At 47.6% G+C, this 19,740-nt stretch overlaps 1 protein-coding gene across 2 annotated transcripts; it reads left to right on the top strand.

Annotated features, from left to right (window-relative positions):
* The first annotated feature begins 6,681 nt into the window (after positions 1–6,681).
* LOC144327050 (killer cell lectin-like receptor subfamily B member 1C) lies at positions 6,682–16,803 on the top strand. 2 transcript variants are annotated; one of them, XR_013392030.1, is made up of 5 exons: positions 6,682–6,815; positions 13,244–13,398; positions 13,591–13,646; positions 14,483–14,592; positions 15,137–15,162. XR_013392030.1 is itself a non-coding variant. In XM_077925227.1 (4 exons), exons 1-4 carry the CDS (start codon positions 6,758–6,760, stop codon positions 15,288–15,290), a joined length of 477 nt encoding a protein of 158 aa, XP_077781353.1. In that variant the 5' UTR covers positions 6,682–6,757; the 3' UTR covers positions 15,291–16,803. The 2 variants fall into 2 exon arrangements, 1 of the variants encoding a protein (XP_077781353.1); XM_077925227.1 differs by lacking the exon at positions 13,591–13,646 and having other exon boundaries at positions 15,137–16,803.
* Positions 16,804–19,740: the final 2,937 nt, after the last annotated feature.

Raw genomic sequence — 19,740 nt, forward strand, 5'->3', positions numbered from 1 at the left:
AAGAGCCTGGCTGGATTAGGCCATTGGCATCAGGAGTCCAGCACCCTGTTCTCACAGGGGCCACCCAGATGCCTGTGGGAAACTCACAAGAGCGCTCTGCCCGTCTGCAGTTTCCAGAAACTCAGAAGGAGGCAAAGCACAGACCTCATGGCTAGAAGCTCTCAATAGCCCTTTCCCCAATGAACCTTTCTCGCCTTCTTTTGAAGCCATCCAAGTGGGGAATCATCACTGCCTCCTGGGGAAGGAGCGCCATGCTTTAACCATGCGCTGGATGAAGACAAACTTTGTTTTCTCCTGAATTTTCCAACGTTTAGCTTCCATGGATGTTTCCGTGGAGTTCTGATGTTATGAGAGAGGGAGAAAAACTTCTCTCTCTTCACTTTCTATGAGGCTCATTCTATCTTGCATAATTATTCTTTTTACCTCCTTTTGGGATCAATCCATCGGCCAGTTTCTGCAGTTTCTGATGTTGGCAAAGCCTTCAAGAAGCAGAACAGGATTTTATAATAATAAAATACAGTGGTGCCTCGCAAGACGAAATTAATTCGTTCCGCAAGTTCTTTCGTCTTGCGAGTTTTTCGTCTTGCGAAGCACGGTTTCCCATAGGAATGCATTGAAAATTAATTAATGCGTTCCTATGGAAACCGCCTTCAGACCAGGTCCGGGGACAGTCTGTCCCCCGACCTCTTCTGAAGGCTGGGGGGGGGGGGACAAGGGCTTTTCTTCCCACCCCCAGCATTTTAAAAAAACCCCGGGACAGCAGAGGACTTCTCCGCTGTCCCGGGGTTTTTTAAAATGCTGGCGGGCGGCAGCGAAGCCTTCGCTGCCGCCCACCAGCATTTTAAGATCGCCCCGGCTGTCCCGGGGCTTTTTAGAATGCTGGCGGGCGGCAGCGAAGGCTTCGCTGCCGCCCGCCAGCATTTTAAAAAACCCCGGGACAGCGGAGGCTGTCCGGGGCGATTTAAAAGCCCCCGGGAAGGCAGGCAGGGGGAGCAAAGACTTTTGCCCCCCGCCCGCCTTCAGAAGAGGTCCTGGACCTCTTCCGAAGGTGGGCGGGGGGCAAAAGTCTTTGTCCCCCCTGCCTGCCTTCCCGGGGGCTTTTAAATCGCCCCGGGACTGTCCCGGGGTGATTTAAAAGCCTCCGGACGGCTTTTGAAGGCAAGCAGGGGGGAGCAAAGACTTTTGCCCCCCGCCCGCCTTCAGAAGAGGTCCAGGACCTCTTCCGAAGGCGGGCGGGGGGGGCAAAAGTCTTTGCTCCCCCCTGCCTGCCTTCCCGGGAGAGCGGAAAACACAGCGCTGCCTTCCCGCTTTCCGCGGAAGGCAGGCAGGGGGGGACAAAGACTTTTGCCCCCCGCCCGCCTTCGGAAGAGGTCCTGGACCTCTTCTGAAGGCTGGCGGGGGGCAAAAGTCTTTGCTCCCCCCGCCTGCCTTCAAAAGCCGTCCGGGATAGCGGGAAGCGCTTCCCTGCTATCCTGGACCGCTTTTAAAATGCTGGAGGTGGGGAGCAAAACCTTTCGCCCCCGCCGGCCTTCCTGGACCTCTTCTGAAGTCCTGAGGGGGGGGGAAGGCTTTGCTCCCCACCACCAGCATTTAAAAGAGGTCCCCGGATATTTCCCTACGGGCTTTCGTCTTGCGAAGCAAGCCCGTAGGGAAAATCGTCTAGCGAAGCGACGCAAAAACCGAAAAACCCTTTCGTCTTGTGGGTTTTTCGTCTTGCGAGGCATTCGTCTTGCGGGGCACCACTGTATATAAAATAATGCTTTTTATAATAAATTTTATTTAGTTTTCAATTACAATCCAATAATAGCCTCATTATAACAATACTAATTTATAATACAATTATTAACACTAATTGTTCAAATGGCAAATTGTATAATTTAGATGGTTTGATGATTTTCTTTATTTCTGCATTCCAAAATCTTATTAGTTTCAATTACATTCCGGTCATAATAATAATCCCTTATAATGTGATTTTGAATCATGTGAAACCAGCAGGACTCTATCCATACCCCCCAACATTTCGAGAGGGCAAATTGAGATGCCCCACACCATCTCACCACCCCATTGCTCACGCCCACCAACACACACCCCTCCTTTCCTGCCCACTGGCTCGCTCGCTCCTCCACATCTTCGCTCTCCTCCTCTTCTGCAGCCGCCACCTCCGCCTCCACTGCCGTGGCCTCCCCCTGCGGCCAACATGACCTCCCAGAGGTACTTTGGCATAGCTCTTTGACGATCTCCAAAGCAATCCCTGAAGGTGGTCTGGTGCTCATCAGCAGGGTCGGGCTCAACCTTGCTGACTAATGCTAAGGTGCTAGTCTTCATGGGATATTCCAGGATCCAAACAGAAGCTGGGATTGGATTATGTGATCCAGAATATACAGCTTAAAATGGGGCAGTTGTGGGGTAATAATAATAATAATAAATTTTTATTTATACCCCGCCTTTCCCGGTTCGGAAAACCAGGCTCATGGTGGCTAACAACAAATTTAAAACACTTAATTGATGCAACAAAAACAGCATAAAATATAGTATAAAACGTGAATAACAATTCAGAATTCAAAAATCAATTTAGAGGGGAAATCCATCCAATAAACATTAGATGATCACCAGGGCTAGCTGGCTAAATTAATCCTATCTGGGCAAGTGAGAAGACCAGGGGAGAATTGGCTGTGGGATCCCAGAGTGGGTAATCTTCATAAAAAGGGAAGGGGGAGAGAAGGAAGGAGAATAAAATATCAGGCTAAGTTCAAATTGAAAGCCAGGTGGATTAGCTCTGTCTTACAGGCCCTGCGGAAGGAAGTTAAATCCTGCAGGGCCCTAGTCTCATGGGACAGAGCATTCCACCAGGTCGGAGCCATCACTGAGAAGCCCTGGCCCTGGTGGAGGATAATCTGACTTCCTTAGGGCCCGGAACCTCTAAACTATGATTATTCATGGACCTTAAGGTCCTCTGTGGGGCATACCAGGAGAGGCGGTCCCGTAAATACAAGGGCCCTAAGCCACAAAGGGCTTTAAAGGTCAAAACTCGCACCTTAAACCTGACCCTATACTCCACCGGGAGCCATTGCAACTGATAAAGCACTGGGTGAATATGCTCCCATGGCAGGGACCCCGTGAGGAGCCTCACTGCAGCATTCTGCACCCGCTGGCGTTTCTGGGACAGCTTCAAGGGCAGCCCCACATAGAGCGAGTTACAGTAGTCAAGCCTGGAGGTGCCTGTCGCATGGATCACTGTGGCCAGATCAGGGCAGAAAAGGTAAGGGACCAACTGCTTAATGCGGCAAAGGTGGAAAAATGTTGCCTTGGCTGTTGCTGTAACTTGCGCCTCCATGGAAAGGGAGGCGTCAAGGATTACACCCAAACTCTTAACGGAAGGCACTGGCACTAATTGGGCCCCCGCAAGAGAAGGGAGTTGGTCCCTCATCCCCATGCCATCCTGACCCAGCCAGAGGACCTCTGTTTTCGAAGGATTTAGTTTCAATCGGCTCCCATGAAACCATCCAGCCACAGTTTCCAAGCATCTGGTCAGTGTGTCCGGGGCCAAGTCGGTGTGGCCATTCATCAGAAGATAGAGCTGAGTGTCATCAGCATATTGGTGACAGCCCAGCCCAAAGCTCTGGACAATCTGGGCAAGGGGGCGCATAAAGATGTTAAAAAGCATTGGGGAGAGGATTGCACCCTGCAGCACTCCACACACCAAGGAGTGGCACGACGACATCTCCCTCCCCAGCGTCACCCTCTGTCCCTGACCAGAGACAAAGGAGCACAGGCATTTTTGGGCTATGCCCTGTATCCCCACATCGGCAAGGCGGTGGTCCAGAAGATCATGATCGACCATGTCAAAGGCTGCTGACAAATCTAAGCGAATCAGCAGCCCCGACTCGCTTCGATCCAGTTGTCTACAGAGAAAAGGTAAAAGACCCCTGGATGTCCAGCCAAAGGTGACTATGGGGCTGTGGCGCTCATCTTGCTTTCAGGCCGACGGAGTCAGCATTTGTCCCCAGACAGATTTCCGAGTCATGTGGCCAGCATGAGTAAACTGCTTCTGGTGGAACGGGACACTGTGACGGAAATCAGAGCACACGTAAATGTCGCTTGCTTTCCTGTCACAGTGGTACTTATTTATCTACTCATGCTAGCATGTTTTCAAATTGCTAAAACTGCTAGGTTGGCAGCACATCCGATCACGTAGTGGGAGCGTCTCCAGGGACAAAGCCCAACCTAAGCGCTGTGTCTGAGGCAAGAGTGGCGGCCATCTATTGTTTTGCGAGCGATATATGGCATACCTCCAAAGCACAAGATCTATGGTACCCCCCTAAGAAAACCTCTACAACTTTGGCCTGCCCCCTAAAAACTTTGGATTTCCCCCCCCCCAAAAAAAAATGGGTAGAACACTGCTAGATTTTCAGTCCGGGAGCAGATCGCAGTCTCTTGGGAGGTGGACATCCACAGGATGTGGCTAAGCAGATGTTTCCTATGTAGTTGATATGAAGAGCATTGTGGTTAGATAGAGTGGTTAGAATGACATGCATGTCGCGTATTCCACGCGGCGCTTTCAGCGAGACACTAAGAGTTCCAGGTTTTTCCAGTGCAGTCTTTTTAATGTGAGCTATATACAGGCATTTACAAAAGAAACAGTCCATACAGAGTACCGTATTTTGCGCCCCATAGGACGCACCGCCCCATAAGACGCACCTAGTTTTTTGGGGGGGGGAATAAAGAAAAAAAATTTTATTTCCCCCCCCAGGCGTGGGGCTGGCGCGGGGGAAGCCCGAGCTTCCCCCGACCCAAGCCCCCAGAACAGGCTGCCGCCCCAAGCCTTGCTCGCCTGGCGGGACCTCCCGCCGGGCGCGGGAGGCTTGCAGACACCTTCCCGAAGCACGGGGCGTCCTCTGGAGGGCGCCCCGTGCTTCGGGATGCAGGCTGCCGCCCCAAGCCTCGCGCGCCCGGCAGGACCTCCTGCCGGGCGCGGGAGGCTTGCAGACACCTTCCCGAAGCACCGGGCGTCCTCCGGAGGGCGCCCCGTGCTCCGGGCTGCAGGCTGCTGCCCGCAAGCCTTGCGAGCCCGCGGGAACTCCCCCGGGCTCGCAAGGTTTGAGGAAAGCTTCCTGAAGCCTGGAGAGCGAGAGGGGTCGGTGCGCACCGACCCCCCTCGCTCTCCAGGCTTCAGCGAAAGCCTGCATTCGCCCCATAGGACGCACACACATTTCCCCTTCATTTCTGGAGGGGAAAAGGTGCGTCCTATAGGGCGAAAAATACGGTACTTACAAACGAATACTCTCCACCACACTACAGCACAACCACCACAACCACTGTTAAACAGGCTTTCCTTTTAAAACAGGTGATAGCCAATCACACTAATCACACTCCTGCTGAGTCACTCTGACCCAGCAGAGTATTGCATCATCCTGTTGAAGCCTGCAGACTTATCCAGTATCCTGCGAATCCCAACACTCCTCCTTAAGTCAAAGGCTTGAGACCTAATAATTCTCTTAAGTCTCGAAATTTAGGAGCATCCAAACATTTTGTATACAAATCTGCCACATTACATTTTGTGTTACAGTGCTGTACCTTTATCACATTTCTTTCCAAAGCATTTTTCACATTTCCGTATCTTATAGCAATATGTTTACTCTTGCTTTTAAAGTTCTGTTGGTTGGCAAGCTGTTGTGCAGCCATGTTGTCACTTAGCACAGTGATTGGCATTTCAGAAGGTAAGAGTGATGTTTATCTGCATGGGTAAAAGTCTCTGAAGGCACAACTCAGGGTGCAGCAGGGTGTTTTGTTTGTCTTGCTGTCAGCTTTCTTGATGCACCTTGAAATAAAATCTGAATCTATTTGAAAGCAGCGCTTTCTGGTCATTGCTGGCACTGAATGACTCCGTTGTGCTCGAACCTGGCATGGGCTTTTGCCCACATCACACGGAAACCACTCTCCCCTCCTTGAGTGGTTCGTACCTCTCATCAGTTGATGGGCAAGATGGGAGCCTGCCTTGCCGCAGGAAGGCAATAATCAGGACTCCACTTTAAGCTCCTGATTTGTCCTTTGACAATGCCCCAGTAAATGTTATTGTTCTTGGAAAAACAAGAATGGAAATGTGTAATTTTAATTAGATAAGTGGTGGGGTTGGGGAGAGCTTCCAAAAATTAATTCCTTCCGGAGGACCGTACTTAACCTGAAACTGTTCTTAACCTGAAGCACCACTTTAGCTAATGGGGCCTCCTGCTGCCGCCGCACCGCTGGAGCACGATTTCTGCTCTCATCCTGAAGCAAAGTTCTTAACCCAAGGTACTATTTCTGGGTTAGCAGAGTCTGTAACCTGAAGCATATGTAACCTGAAGCGTATGTAACCCGAGGCACCACTGTACCCCAGATGCTTCAAGGTTGCTATTGTTTGCCTCCCTTTTGTTGCAAGAGTGCATAATAGTCGATGGTCCACTATTATTGCCTCAATGCATGTTGCAGGATAGACCCCCACAACCCCCCTCCAAGCTGGAGAGGCCCTCAGCCCCATATGTTTCAAGTCAGAAACTCTTTCTGTTCATAGTGTCCCTAAGGAAAGGAGATACACACAGTACCCACTATCAGAACACTCGTTATCTGCCCATTCCGTTTTCCCAATATAAAGAATGATGCCCAAATCTTGCTGCACAAGCAGCTGATTCATATATCTGAACAGCCCACTTCCTTGTTTCTGCTCTGCTGCAATTGTTTTTGAGGGGAAGCCACACCGGGAAAGAGGAAGACAGACGGCATGGGTGTAGCCAGGCTTTATGTTGCAGGAGCAGACTTTGTGTTAGGTGATGCAATTGGTAAGTTAAGTATTTTTATTAGTTTACTTGATTTAGGAGAGCAGCCTCCCCCCCTTGAGCCCTGACACACAAACCCAGCTACGCCCATGACAGGTGGGGCATGTCTTTCTTCTTGTTTACCAGTGCAAGGCAGGGAATGGAAAGATGGGGCTTCCCCTTTGTCCCCTTTGTCCCACAGCAACTCCCTCCCCTGCCTCTGCTGATTGTGGGGACTTGGGTTGAGTGACCAGACTGTGAAGCCTCCTCCACCATGACTTGTTTGAGAAACTTGGAGGTATGTGTTGGTGTTGTTGTTGTTGCTGCTGCTGCTGCTGCTGTTGTTATGCATTCCATATCCTTTGTGCATCCACGTCCAATCTTGCTCCTTTCTGAAATGTATTTATTGGCATGTGTTTTTTCTTTTTGTAAATCTACCATAGAATAAAATAAGAGAAAGAGGTTTTCTCAGGATGGTTGGAGGGGGTGTGTGCAGTGTTCCCGTTGGTGCAACGGGGGTGGCAGCCACCCTTCTTATGATTGGAAATGCTGGGTTGGGGGCAGTGGCGTAGCGTGGGTTGTCAGCACCCGGGGCAAGGCAAGTAATTTGCGCCCCCTAACCCGTGGATTTGCGCCCCCTATCCTGTGGATTTGCCCTAACCCCAGTTGCGCCCGGTGCGGCCGGCCCCCCCTGCACCCCCCACGCTACGCCACTGGTTGGGGGTACAAATTGGGGCATTGTGGAGGTTCAGTTGTGGGGTGGGGAGTGAGAAATGTCCCTATTTTTATCTGGGCTATGTTGGAGGGTATGTATCTGGCCGCAGGTCCCATTGGGAGCTGGGGGCAGGCCTACCCCATTCCTTGAATGTACGGCGGGGTAATCTGAACCCCACCCCACCCCTTTTCAGGAAATGCAATTTGAGAATGTGATGGCAGGAGTCATAGTGGGAGGCAGAAATGAAGGGGCTGAAGGCTTCCATGCAATCATCCTCTGAGACCCTTCATTACAGATCTTTTTGTGCCAGGCAAAATTGTTTTCCTTGGGCTGATTGAACTTTCTACGGCATTTGAAATGTGTTGGGGGGGGGGTACTGTTTCTGTTTTATTTTGTATTTTGTGTTCTCATTTTTTAATCTGGTGAGCAGCCCTGTGATCTTTGGATGAAGGGCAATATACAAATTTAATTTTAAAAAATTATTTAAAAAATTATTAACAGTTTCAACATAACAATTATCAAATCCCTGTGGAACGCCCGCCCATCACATGTCAAAGAAATAAACAACCACCTGACATTTAGAAGAGATCTAAAGGCAACCCTGTTTAGAGAAGTTCTTAATGTTCGATGTTTTATTCTGTTTAATATTCTGTTGGGAGCCTTATCCACCCTGTTGGGTGACTTTTGCTGAGAGAGGTACAAGGGGAACATAGGAGGTGACCTTATCCTGAGTCAGACCATTGCTCCACGTAGCCCAGTACTGCCGATACTGACTGTCAGGGCTTCAGACAGGGAACTCTCCCAACCCTACCTGGAACTGCATTCCTAATCTGGAGTATAAACATTCATGAGCCTGGCCCGAAGCACAAAAGTGGCTTAAAATGCCATTTGCTCATTTGGGGGATGATGCTCGTTGAGGTATGGCTCAGGAGAAGATAAGGTTAGTGAAATAAATAGTTAATTATGTTAGGGGAAATCGCTTTGTAAAATAAAAATTAAAATAGGGCAAAAATTGTGTGAAAATTATAATTATACTATAAAATTATAATATAAAAAATGTGTATATTAGGACAAAGTCCCTGATGAAATTTTAAGAAATAAATCACAAACTGATGTGCAAGATTGGGGAAATGAGAAACTGAACAAAAACAAATTGACAGATTTGTCCATGTGAAAAAAACTATGTTTTATTCGTGCCTCTGGCTGATGGCACAATTCATCACAGCAATCTAAGTTAGCAAATTCTCCAGCTGCTCTTTCTAGTGATTCTAAACTTACGTGTGATTAAAAAGATCAAAGCCCATCGAATGCAAATGGCTTAGGCACCTTTGTATCTGCCTAGCAACAAGCTACACACACACACACACACACACACACACACACACATGTGCCAAAGAAGTGAGTGATATGTGCATGCAGCTGTGATTCACGTTCACAGGTGGAGCTTTGCACACTCCTCCCCACCTGTGAGCACGTGCACAGTGCACTGGCAAAGCCACAGCCTGGAGCTGTGAACACCTTTCTCTCCTTCACTCTATAGCCACATCCTTTCATGAAAATGTCTATTGTGCAGCGGAGGCCATTTCTGCTGATCACTACTAGAGAGCTTGTCTTCCCACCTCCCTTAATACCTGTTAACCATTCTGGCCTCCACCCTTATTCAGACATATGGGACTAAATTTGTTCCACTGCAAACTCAGGCCAAGCTACTTTTTTTCTGCCCATGAAGGAGAATACCTCATACAGTATTTCGAAATTTGGCTTTGAGCCCCCAAAAATGCACTGGATTGTTGTGAGTGAGGCGGGGAGGGGGGGTTTAGGCTGTAGGATGCCCCAGTCCCTTCTAATTCGAGGATCAAGCAAGAGTTTGAATCTAATGGAGGATCCCATTGTTGAATTAGTCGGGCAAGGGTGGAGTTGACACCTAAGTGCCAAATTACATGGGTGCTCATAATGGAAGTATGATCATTAATATAACAAAGGAGGTTGCTCTGTGTCACCTGACTGGGAGCGAAAAAAAGACAAAATCCAGAGGAAGATGGAGAGATGGACTAGAAGCAGACAGAAGCCAGAGAGAGAGAGAGAGAGAGAGAGAGAGAGAGAGAGAGAGAGAGAGAGAGAGAGAGAGAGAGAGCGCCATGCCTGATTTCTGTTTGAATCTGAGACTATCACTATGGGAGAAGCCAGACCTTCTGGGGTGTTAATGCTGTGAGCTCCTCAGTCTTAGGCTCAGGATGTATAGGTGTGTAAATAAACCATATATCCTAAAGAGGGATGCGGGTGGCGCTGTGGTCTAAACCACTGAGCCTCTTGGGCTTGCCTATCGGAAGTTCAGAAGTTCGGTAATTTGAATCCCTGTGAAGGAGTGAGCTCCCGATGCTCGGTCCCTGCTCCTGCCAAACTAGCAGTTTGAAAGCACACCAGTGCAAGTAGATAAATACAGCTGCGAAGAAGGTAAATGGGGTTTCTGTACGGTATGGCTTCCATCAGGGTGTCCTGTTGCACCAGAAGCGGTTTAGTCCTGCTGGTCACATGAGCCAGAAACGCCGGCTCCCTTGGCCTGAAAGCGAGAAGAGCACTGCAACCCCATAGTTGTCTTTGACTGGACTTAACAGTCCAGGGGTCCTTTACCTTTAACTTTTATATCCTAAAGACACCACAGTCTCTGTTGTCCAGGGAAATTGACCTGTGGGTAAACCTCTGGGATCTTGCACCATTCAGAGGCTGGGGTGACATGCAATTGTATTTAGTTCTGTTGTATGAACTTGGACCAGGGAGGCCAGGGTTCATATCCACAGAACAGAATACAATGGGAAGAGAAGGTAGATCATTTACATCAGGCAAGGAGTGATCTCCTTAGCACTGTTCTGACTTCCACCTGCAGTGTTCAGTGGAGTAGACAAATGGACAACAGCAGTCCAAGTTAATTTAATCACCGAATTTTCCATTCCTCCAGCCAGCATTTTATGAGTGTTCTGTGTGCCTCTTCTATCCTTATGTAAAGGTAAAGGGACCCCTGACCATTAGGCCCAGTCGTGGCCAACTCTGGGGTTGCAGTGCTCATCTTGCCTTGTTGTTGTTTAGTTGTTTAGTCGTGTCCGACTCTTCGTAACCTCATGGACCAGAGCACACCAGGCACTCTTATCTTCCCAATGCCTCCCGCATTTTGGTCAAACTCATACTGGTAGCTTCGAGAACACTGTCCAACCATCTCATCCTCTGTCATCCCCTTCTCCTTGTGCCCTCCATCTTTCCCAACATCAGGGTCTTTTCCAGGGAGTCTTCTCTTCTCATGAGGTGGCCAAAGTATTGGAGCCTCAGCTTCAGGATCTGTCCTTCCAATGAACACTGAGGGCTGATTTCCTTCAGAATGGAGAGGCTTGATCTTCTTGCAGTCCATGGGACTCTCAAGAGTCTCCTCCAGCACCATAATTCAAAAGCATCAATTCTTCAGCGATCAGCCTTCTTTATGGTCCAGCTCTCACTTCCATACATCACTACTGGGAAAACCATGGCTTTAACTATAGGGACCTTTGCCTTAAAAACCATCAAAACCAGCTGTTTTTAACAGACATGCATGCACAGCCCCCGTGTGGAGAACAGTGTCACTACAGCGATGGACATTTCAGGTCTCCATTTCCAACTGTGCTTGTTCTTTCTTTGTAACAATTTCTCAAGAATGCCCCCCTCACCTTGTCATGCTGTGAGCCTGTGCTTGTTAAAAACAGCCTGCTAAAGGGGCCAAAATTGGTTAGAGAAGCTTCGCTTGGCAGATTTCCTTCCGTAGGGAGACCTGCAGGATGATCCCGGAATGATTTTCAGGACAGGTAAAGGTAAAGGGACCCCTGACCATTAGGTCCAGTTGTGACCAACTCTGGGGTTGCGGCACTCATCTCGCTTTATTGGCCAAGGGAGCCGGCGTACAGCTTCCGGGTCATGTGGCCAGCATGACTAAGCCGCTTCTGGCAAATCACAGCAGCACACAGAAACACTGTTTTTTATTTATCTACTTGCACTTTGACATGCTTTTGAACTGCTAGGTTGGCAGGAGAAGGGACCGAGCAACGGGAGCTGACCCCATAGCAGGGATTCGAACCGCCGACCTTCTGATCGGCAAGTCCTAGGCTCTGTGGTTTAACCCACAGCGCCACCCGCGTCCCTTTTCAGGGCAGAGACTCTGGCAAAAACCAGGCTGCAGGTCAGGGGGGAAACAGGGCTCCAGAAAGCACATTTAGCAGTGGCTTTTGTCCATTTTTGTCCATGATTGGATAAAATATTGGGGGTACCTCCCCACCCCCAATATTTTATCCAAGTTGGCACGCCTGATCTCAGTGTTGGCCTTGCAGAACTCAGCAGGGAGCAGGATAGGACCCCAAATAGGATGAGTTGGCTCTGCCTGTCATTGGGTCCAGTTCCGTCTCTTGTTGGCCTCTCTGCCCTTCGCCCTACCAGTCTCAATGGGCACCAGTCACCATTGGTCTCGAGGGGCATAAGCCCCCCACTTCTGAAATTGGACAGAGAACCAATATCTGTTGGGTGGGGTGTGTCATGAGACGAAGGTTCTCAAGAGCAGAAGAAGTAAGGCACAGGGATGTGTAACAGCTTGGTCACAATGTGGGATTAAGCCCCCCCCCCCCTGAGGAGGCCCCTAGGCGGACCAAATCTCAGAGGGGGGGGGCCTTGCAAATTATCTCCTAATACATTTTTTATTTTACCAACCAACAATTTTAACAAACCAATTACAAGATCAATATGATTTTGATCCATTGTCGTGGGGCCCCTGAAAGACAAGGTCATAATCAGGGCTTCCCCCCCCCCAACTAGAACTTGCCAGAACTCAGTTCCAGCACCTTTCAGCTGAGCACCATGGCCATTATAAGAGAGGCATTCCTGGTGAATTCTGGCGCCTCTTTTTCTAGAGAAACAGCACTGGTGACATCCACACCATACATTTAAAGCACTCTTATTCAACGGTCATGGAGAGTACAGGGAATTCTACTTGGCTAAGGGCGTTTGGAATTGCAGCTCTGTGAGGTCATCACCGCGAGCCAGCATACCAGGCGAAACTTGAACCTGGGCAAGTAGGGATGCTCTCCTTAGGGAGTACCTAAGGATGCTGGTGGCGCTGTGGTCTAAACCACTGAGCCTCTTGGGCTTGCCGATCGGAAGGTCAGCGGTTCAAATCCCCACAATAGAGTGAGCTCCCGTTGCTCTGCCCCAGCTCCTGCCAACCTAGCAGTTCGAAAGCATGCCAGTACAAGTAGATAAACAGGTACCGCTGTGGTGGGAAGGTAAACGGTGTTTCCATGCACTCTGGTTTCTGTCTTGGTGTCCCATTGCACCAGAAGCGGTTTAGTCATGCTGGCCACATGACCTGGAAAGCTGTCTGGGGACAAATGCTGGCTCCTTTGGCCTGAAAGTGGAGATGAGCACCGCAACCCAATAGTCACCTTTGACTGGACTTAGCCACCCAAGGGTCCTTATGGAGCGAGACAGTGCATTCATCATGTGCCACATGAGGATGGCTGTGATGAGCTCTGTAGACCTGGTGCAGCAGAGGTCTCAGGTGGTGGTGCTGAAACTGTGGTTATAGTGGTAGTATCTATTGTCTGCAGGACCCCTTGGGTAGCTTAGAAAGCTGCTGGATTTGCCGCAATGATTTCTGTGCTCCCCCCATTACTATCAATGGGGGCTTAAACAGAAACATTAATTATGTCTCCGGTTCTCTCCTGCCCAGCGAATTCCGCTTGCAGACTCTGCCCTGCCCAGTGGCATCTTCACAGGGAGACGTGCTACTGGTCTTCAACAAATGTTAAATCCTGGGACGGGAGCCGAGATGACTGCCTTGCAAGGAATTCTCAGCTAGTGGCAATCAAAGACAAGGAGGAAATGGTAAAGGAACCCATCAAATATTTCTTGCCGTGCGGTGGATGCATGCTTACTCTGAAGTAAGCCCTACTGAGTTTGATAGGTTTGTTTCTTATGTTGGATTGCAGCTTATAAAATAATTGTGGTAGATAGTGAATTGGAATGTGGGTGTTGGTACGTGAGCATCTACTCTTGCGTTTTCATTTCTTTCTGCAGCAGAGTTCCTTTTGCACAAACGTCTTCCTGCATCTTTTACTTCTTCACAGCAACAGGTAGGTAGCCGTGTTGGTCTGCCATAGTCGAAACAAAATAAAAAAAATCCTTCCAGGAGCACCTTAGAGACCAACTAAATTTGTTATTGGTATGAGCAATGCCATTACTCCAAGCAGCTGCATTTCTAAGCCTCTCTCTGTAAATATGGAATAAAAAGCATTGGTGAGAACATTCCTTGTCTTATCCAGGGGGCTGGACCCTCTGATGCCTGATGCTGAAACACTAAAGTGTCACAATACGCAGTTTGGAAAGCTCTGCCGCAAAGCTTCCATTCAAGGAATGGAGAAAGATTTGCAGGGTTGCTATTGTTTTCCAAGCGACATAAGACACTGTTTGTATCCAAGCCAAGTTCTAAACAATCCACGCTGAAATATAGGAGAGAGGTGTATTCAAGACAGTGAAATAGCAATCAGAGATCCCAAGAAGAACACAAGAATTTAAGAGAAAAGGCCAAATAAAGATATTTTTTTTTAAGGAACGTTTGAGATAAAATGCATACAGCTTCTGAGCCTAGGATACTTAACCATTATTCCAGCCTAAGATACTTTACCACCATGCAAACTTATGAGTAGATTCTGGATTTGGGCTTTAAGGGATGCAAATATGACAAATGTACATTATTAACGTTTCCCTGGTTTTTGCCAGGCTGCGCTAGAGAATTTGAATGGGAGAGTAGATTGAGAGAATATTAATTGGAGGTGTCAAAGGGTTACAGGGGATTGTGATTATATAGACAAGCCGGCAGAAAACTCTCGTGGTCAAAGGATTCAGGAAGAATAATAGCACAAAAGACAAACTTTCTAGACACACAAATACTTATCTCTTTATAACATAGTTCTTGAAGCAAATTACAAACCAGACACTCCTATACTGGATCGGACTCTTCCTTTCATGGCCAGAGAAGAAATGGATGTGGATTACAGGCTCTGGATTTGCTCAGCATCTGTGAGTTGTTGTTGTTGTTGTTTTGTTTGTTTTTCCTATTTCAAATAGAAATATTCGAGATTTCAGAGCTGAATTTGTATGAGCGTTCAACGGAAGCTCTCAGCAGTGCACTGATTCAGATTGTGTGACCAATTTCACCAGGGAGGGAGAAGTTGAAGCAGAGGTAGCCAACATCAGGCATAGGCAAACTCGGCCCGCCATATGTTTTGGGACTACAACTCCCATCATCCCTAGCAAACAGGACCAGTGGTCAGGGATGATGGGAGTTGTAGTCTCAAAACATCTGGAGGGCCGAGTTTGCCTATGCCTGGCCAACATGGTGCCACCCAAATGATGGCTGACTACAATCCCCATGCCCCCCCACCAACCATTGGCCATGATGACTAGGGCTGATGGGAGTTGGAGTCCAACTACATCAGCAGGGCAGCACATTGGCTGCCTCCAACAGTAGGAGGGAAGACAGAACTGGAGGAGAGAGAATGCTTCTTTGTTAGAAAGGCATGCCACAGCCTTGAACCCTGATGTCCCTTCCTGTCTCCTGCAGGTCCGAAAAGCCACCCCAAGATGGGGCAAAATACTGTGGAGGAATAACGAGTGACACAATCACGCCTCACATCTGCAAATGCCATATTTGGGTGGCTTTGCCAGAAAGAAGCCATCTTGATATGATGCTCCCCTTGGTGCGTAATGGAACCTAGTCTAAACTATCACAGAGAAAAAGGTTTCTGGTAAATAGCTAGAGGAACCCCATAGGCAAGCTTCCCTCTCATATCTCCCCAGTCTGACATGGCTGCAGTTTTGTCTGAAGTCAGCAGAATATCAGAGCCTCTCAGAATTTCCCAACTCTGCTAACCTGGAGGGCAGGGAGAGAAACTTCCTCCCTTTCTAAAACTGGCTTATTTTCAGACCGGAAAGAGCAGCAATGAAGTCCTGAGGCAGGAAAGTCTCTTCAGGATTTTCCCACTCATGGGAGCAGCAAAGAGCTTAGCAGCAGCACAGCAAGAGAAGAAAATAGCTGGGATGGATTTAGGGACTAAATCAAATTGGTACATCAAAAATAAATGAATGTATTCTTCAGAAACAGGAATGAAACCTTGTCTGTTTTCCCTGCCAACATGCCCACAAAGGATCTCAGGTTTCCAGAACTATCAGAGGGCAGGGAAACAGTGACTGAGAGAAGGGGAAAACAAGGCACAGAGAAAACGCATCTCTTCAAACACTATCCATTAGTGTGGATTATAACTTTCAGAAGACATCTGAAGGCAGCCCTGAATAGGGAGGTTTTCAATGTTTGACGTTTGTTGTGTTTTTATGTCTGTTGGAAGCCACCCAAAGTGGCTGGGGCAAGCCAGTTCGATGGGCAGGGTACAAATAATAAAATGATTTATTGGTCTCCGTCCGGTTGAGGGCAAGACCAAACTCCATGCAGGCTTGGTGAGACTCTGTAGAACCCCTTTTTTGCTCTGGAACTTTCTCCACAAAGACATACTCTTTAAAGCTCAACCAGAGCAAACAGCAATCAATGGAAAAGGTCAATTGCAGTTTGCTCCTATTCAACTTTAAAGAGCAGGTTTTCTCAGGACACGCTCCAGAGCAAAAAATAAACAAAAAGGTGTTTATTGGGAAATGATCCATAATGATTTGGAAAAAGTGTTTTAAAGTACTAACCCTCCCCCAAAAATAGAGTCCTTTCTGTTGGAGATAATTCAGACTAAAATTCCCTGGTGTCAAAAAAATGTTATTTTATGTATGCTTCTACTGCGGCCCATGTTTCGTTAGCCCCAAAATGGAAAACGAGCGAAGTCCCAACTAAAGAATGACAACTTAAGTTGCAGAATATGTGCAGCTTGCAGATTCAACGTATAGAATAAGAGAACAAGAAGAACATATGTTTAGAGAAGATTGTAAATGTTTATTGAATATATGGGAAATAACTGTGCACAGCTGAAAACGCTGGCAGCATTGCATGGACAGGCGGAGTCCCCCAAACTCTGGGCGGCCCCCGTGTGGAATAACGAATCAAGACAATGTGCTATGGGATTAAAACTGGCCACAACTTAATTACGTTTCAGATGTGGGTAGACCTTGGCTCAGGCATTGGGCGTTTGTCCCTCCCAGTCCCCCGCTGGGGATCTGGGGAGCATTAGGGTTATCCAGAGTATGGAGGGGATGGGCTGGCTCTGGAGAACATATGTTCAAGCAGTGAGAGCCCACCCCTGTTACACCGCGATCACAGGGGAGAACAATGACAACCTCTCAGCATATGGCCAAAGCCTCCCCTCAAAACAACCCCTTTAACGGGGAACCCTGGTATCACCGCCGCAAAGAGAAGGGGGTGTGGGTCACCGCTACACGCCCACCCCCAGTTAGGAAAGATAGAGTAAAGGATTCCGGCCAAGGCCTGATACCGCCAAAGTTGTGACGTTTTGCTACGGGAAAGGCAAACCTGCCAATGCATTCCTTTCCGGCCCTTCAACAGCCACCCTGACGTAGCAGCGCCCATGTACCTGTGGAGAAAAGGTTAACCTGCAAAAGAAGGCTTAACTGAGGGTGGGTAGGGTGGGAGAAGCTCTGGAGCTGATTCCCGGGTAAGATCCTCCCCCTATTGTGTGGGTTTGTGGTGTTCTGGAGCCAAAACATCCGAGTACCAAGGCGTATGAGATCCAAGGTACGACTGTATACCAAATGAACCTCTTTCTGAGCTATAGAAGCACAGGTGTGTCTTGCTGAACTGGCCTGGAAATCTCCCCTCCTGCCAGTCCCTACCAGAGACCTGCAGCCCAAGCTGCTTCTCACTTCTCCCCTCAGCCCTGCAGGCAGGTTCTCTCCCTTTACCTCCTCAGATTCAGCTAGGACCACCAAGCCTTTGCCCACCAAGCCATTCCAACAGTCTTTGTGTTTTTAGGAAATAGGGATTATTTGCAACCTGAATCCCTTCATTTCACCTCAGGAGAACATTGCACCTCAAAAGTGTCTCGTGTTGCTTCTCCCATAACTTCTGCAAGCTTCGTCCAGAGCAGCCGTGCTCCCTGAGGGTCTCTCAGTGCAGCCCCCACCCCATCCCCAGCCAGCAACCATGGCGTTCTCCCTACATCCTGCTCCTTCTTCCCAGAAAACCTTGTCAAACACAACTCCCTCTTCCGTTTACATCAGGCATTAGGCAAACTCGGCCCTCCAGCTGTTTTGGGACTACAGCCAGGGCCATCTTAAGCATATCCAGCACTGTGGTGCAAAAATCCCTGTGCCCCCCCCCTTTCCCAGAGCTTTTTTAGGGCTGGAGGAGGTGGGCAGTGGCTGGAGGGCGGTTCCTCCGGTGGGGAAGAGGCAGAGGCTGGATGTGTTGCCTGCTGGCTCAGCTGCCTGCTTTGTGCCACAGTGTAGGAATCTTTCCCCTAAGTGGGTATTGAACCAACAAAACTGAGATTAATAATAATAATAATAATAATTTATTAATTGTACCAACTGACTGGGTTGCCCCAGCCACTCTGGCTTCCAATAGAATATAAGAGAACACACCAAACATAAGACATTATAGGACTACGGGCTGCTGGCTTGGGTTTGTGGTGTTTTTGTGTGTGTTTTTTTTTAATGTGAGCTTCTGAGTTCTTTGTAGAACTCGTAAGCCACCTTGGGAATTATTAGATGGGAAGGTGAGGTATTAGCCTTCAAAATTACAGTGGTATCTCAGGTTAAGAACTTAATTTGTTCCGGAGGTCCGTTCTTAACCTGAAACTGTTCTTAACCTGAGGTACTACTTTAGCTAATGGGGCCTCCCACTGCCGCCGCGCAATTTCTGTTCTCATCCTGAAGCAAAGTTCTTAACCCGAGGTACTATTTCTGGGTTAGCAGAGTCTGTAACTTGAAGAATATGTAACCTGAAGCTTCTGTAACCCAAGGTACCACTGTTAAGTGTTTGTTTTTTCCTGTTATAGGTAGCACTTTTGCCCTGGGGGAAGGGAACACTGTGTTTTATAAACCCAGAAGTCCTCCCTCCAAAGTCTTTCCCCTTTTTTCATATATATTTTTATTAGTTTTACATAAAAGTTGTACACAACAAACATAACATTTTCAAAAATAAAATAAAATTTAAGGGTTCTTTCGAACCTTCAGACCTCCTTCCTTCCCTTCATGGGTTCCATGTTTAAATTTTATTCCTCATCTTCTACTGTAATTTATCTAGTGTATAATCATAGGATCCACCATTCATGTTACTTTACATGTGTCATTGTATATCAATTGAATAAATCAAAATAAACATTTCTGTAGTGATTATGCTATATAGGCACAACTTTGTTTACATATTCAGAAACTTTTATCTGAGCGTATACTGTGTTTTTTTTGCTTCACTTCTCGTTTTATGCAACTGTTACCTGTTGTATGTCTAAATGTAATTAAAAATTTTAAAAAATAAACATCGGGATAATTTTATTTAATTAAGAAATAAAAATAGAAGATTTGTTTTCAATCCCATTGTGAGGGATTTACATCAGGAAACCACTGGGGGGCAGAGGAGGTGGTAACTGGGCTCTGGATATTACCTTAAGATTCCCCCCCCCCCCAAGTTTCAAAAAGAAAAAAACACTTTTTTACACACACACACACAGAGAGACAGAGAGAGAGAGAGAGAGAGAGAGAGAGAGAGAGAGAGAGAGAGAGAGAGAGAGAAGTTTACATTAAACCATAGTACCTTTATGTGGTTCCCTGAACCCCCAAACTTCCCACCACCCCTCCTTTGGCTTCCAAAATGTATCTTCCTTTTTTAACTGCGTCTAATTGCATTTATCCAAATTATTGTCCTTCATTGGAAGACCCGGCACCGAGAGGATAACAAATTTAACAGAGAATGGCGTAACTTTATAGATATATTAAAGAACACTGTAAAAATCTAAAAACGTTTGCAGGATTGACACAGCACAAAGGGTAAAAATGCCAGAGGTTCTTTGAATAGGAAAGGTCGAAATGTTAGATCAGCAAGAACAGTTATATTGGTCCATTGGAAAGATGGATTGGGCTCAAACAACCGCATGTTATTTCCTCCTTCGGGTAGTGATAAAGCGGGATATCAAATCCAAACTCCTCTTCTTCACCTGTGCTTCGAAATACCTAGAGGATCCAAGTGTCTCTGAACTATGAAGGGGGCTAGGTGTT

The sequence above is a fragment of the Podarcis muralis genome, chromosome 2, assembly GCF_964188315.1.
Source record: "Podarcis muralis chromosome 2, rPodMur119.hap1.1, whole genome shotgun sequence".
NCBI lineage: Eukaryota > Metazoa > Chordata > Lepidosauria > Squamata > Lacertidae > Podarcis > Podarcis muralis.

What these genes read in the sequence shown, in the direction of transcription:
- LOC144327050 (XM_077925227.1), top strand. Translation starts at nt 6,758, where the DNA reads ATGGGTGTAGCCAGGCTTTATGTTGCAGGAGCAGACTTTGTGTTAGGT. An exon ending in TGTGTTAGGTGATGCAATTG is followed by an intron (nt 6,816 to 13,243) that starts GTAAGTTAAGTA and finishes TCTCCTGCCCAG; the next exon opens with CGAATTCCGCTTGCAGACTC. An exon ending in TCAAAGACAAGGAGGAAATG is followed by an intron (nt 13,399 to 14,482) that starts GTAAAGGAACCC and finishes TTTATAACATAG; the next exon opens with TTCTTGAAGCAAATTACAAA.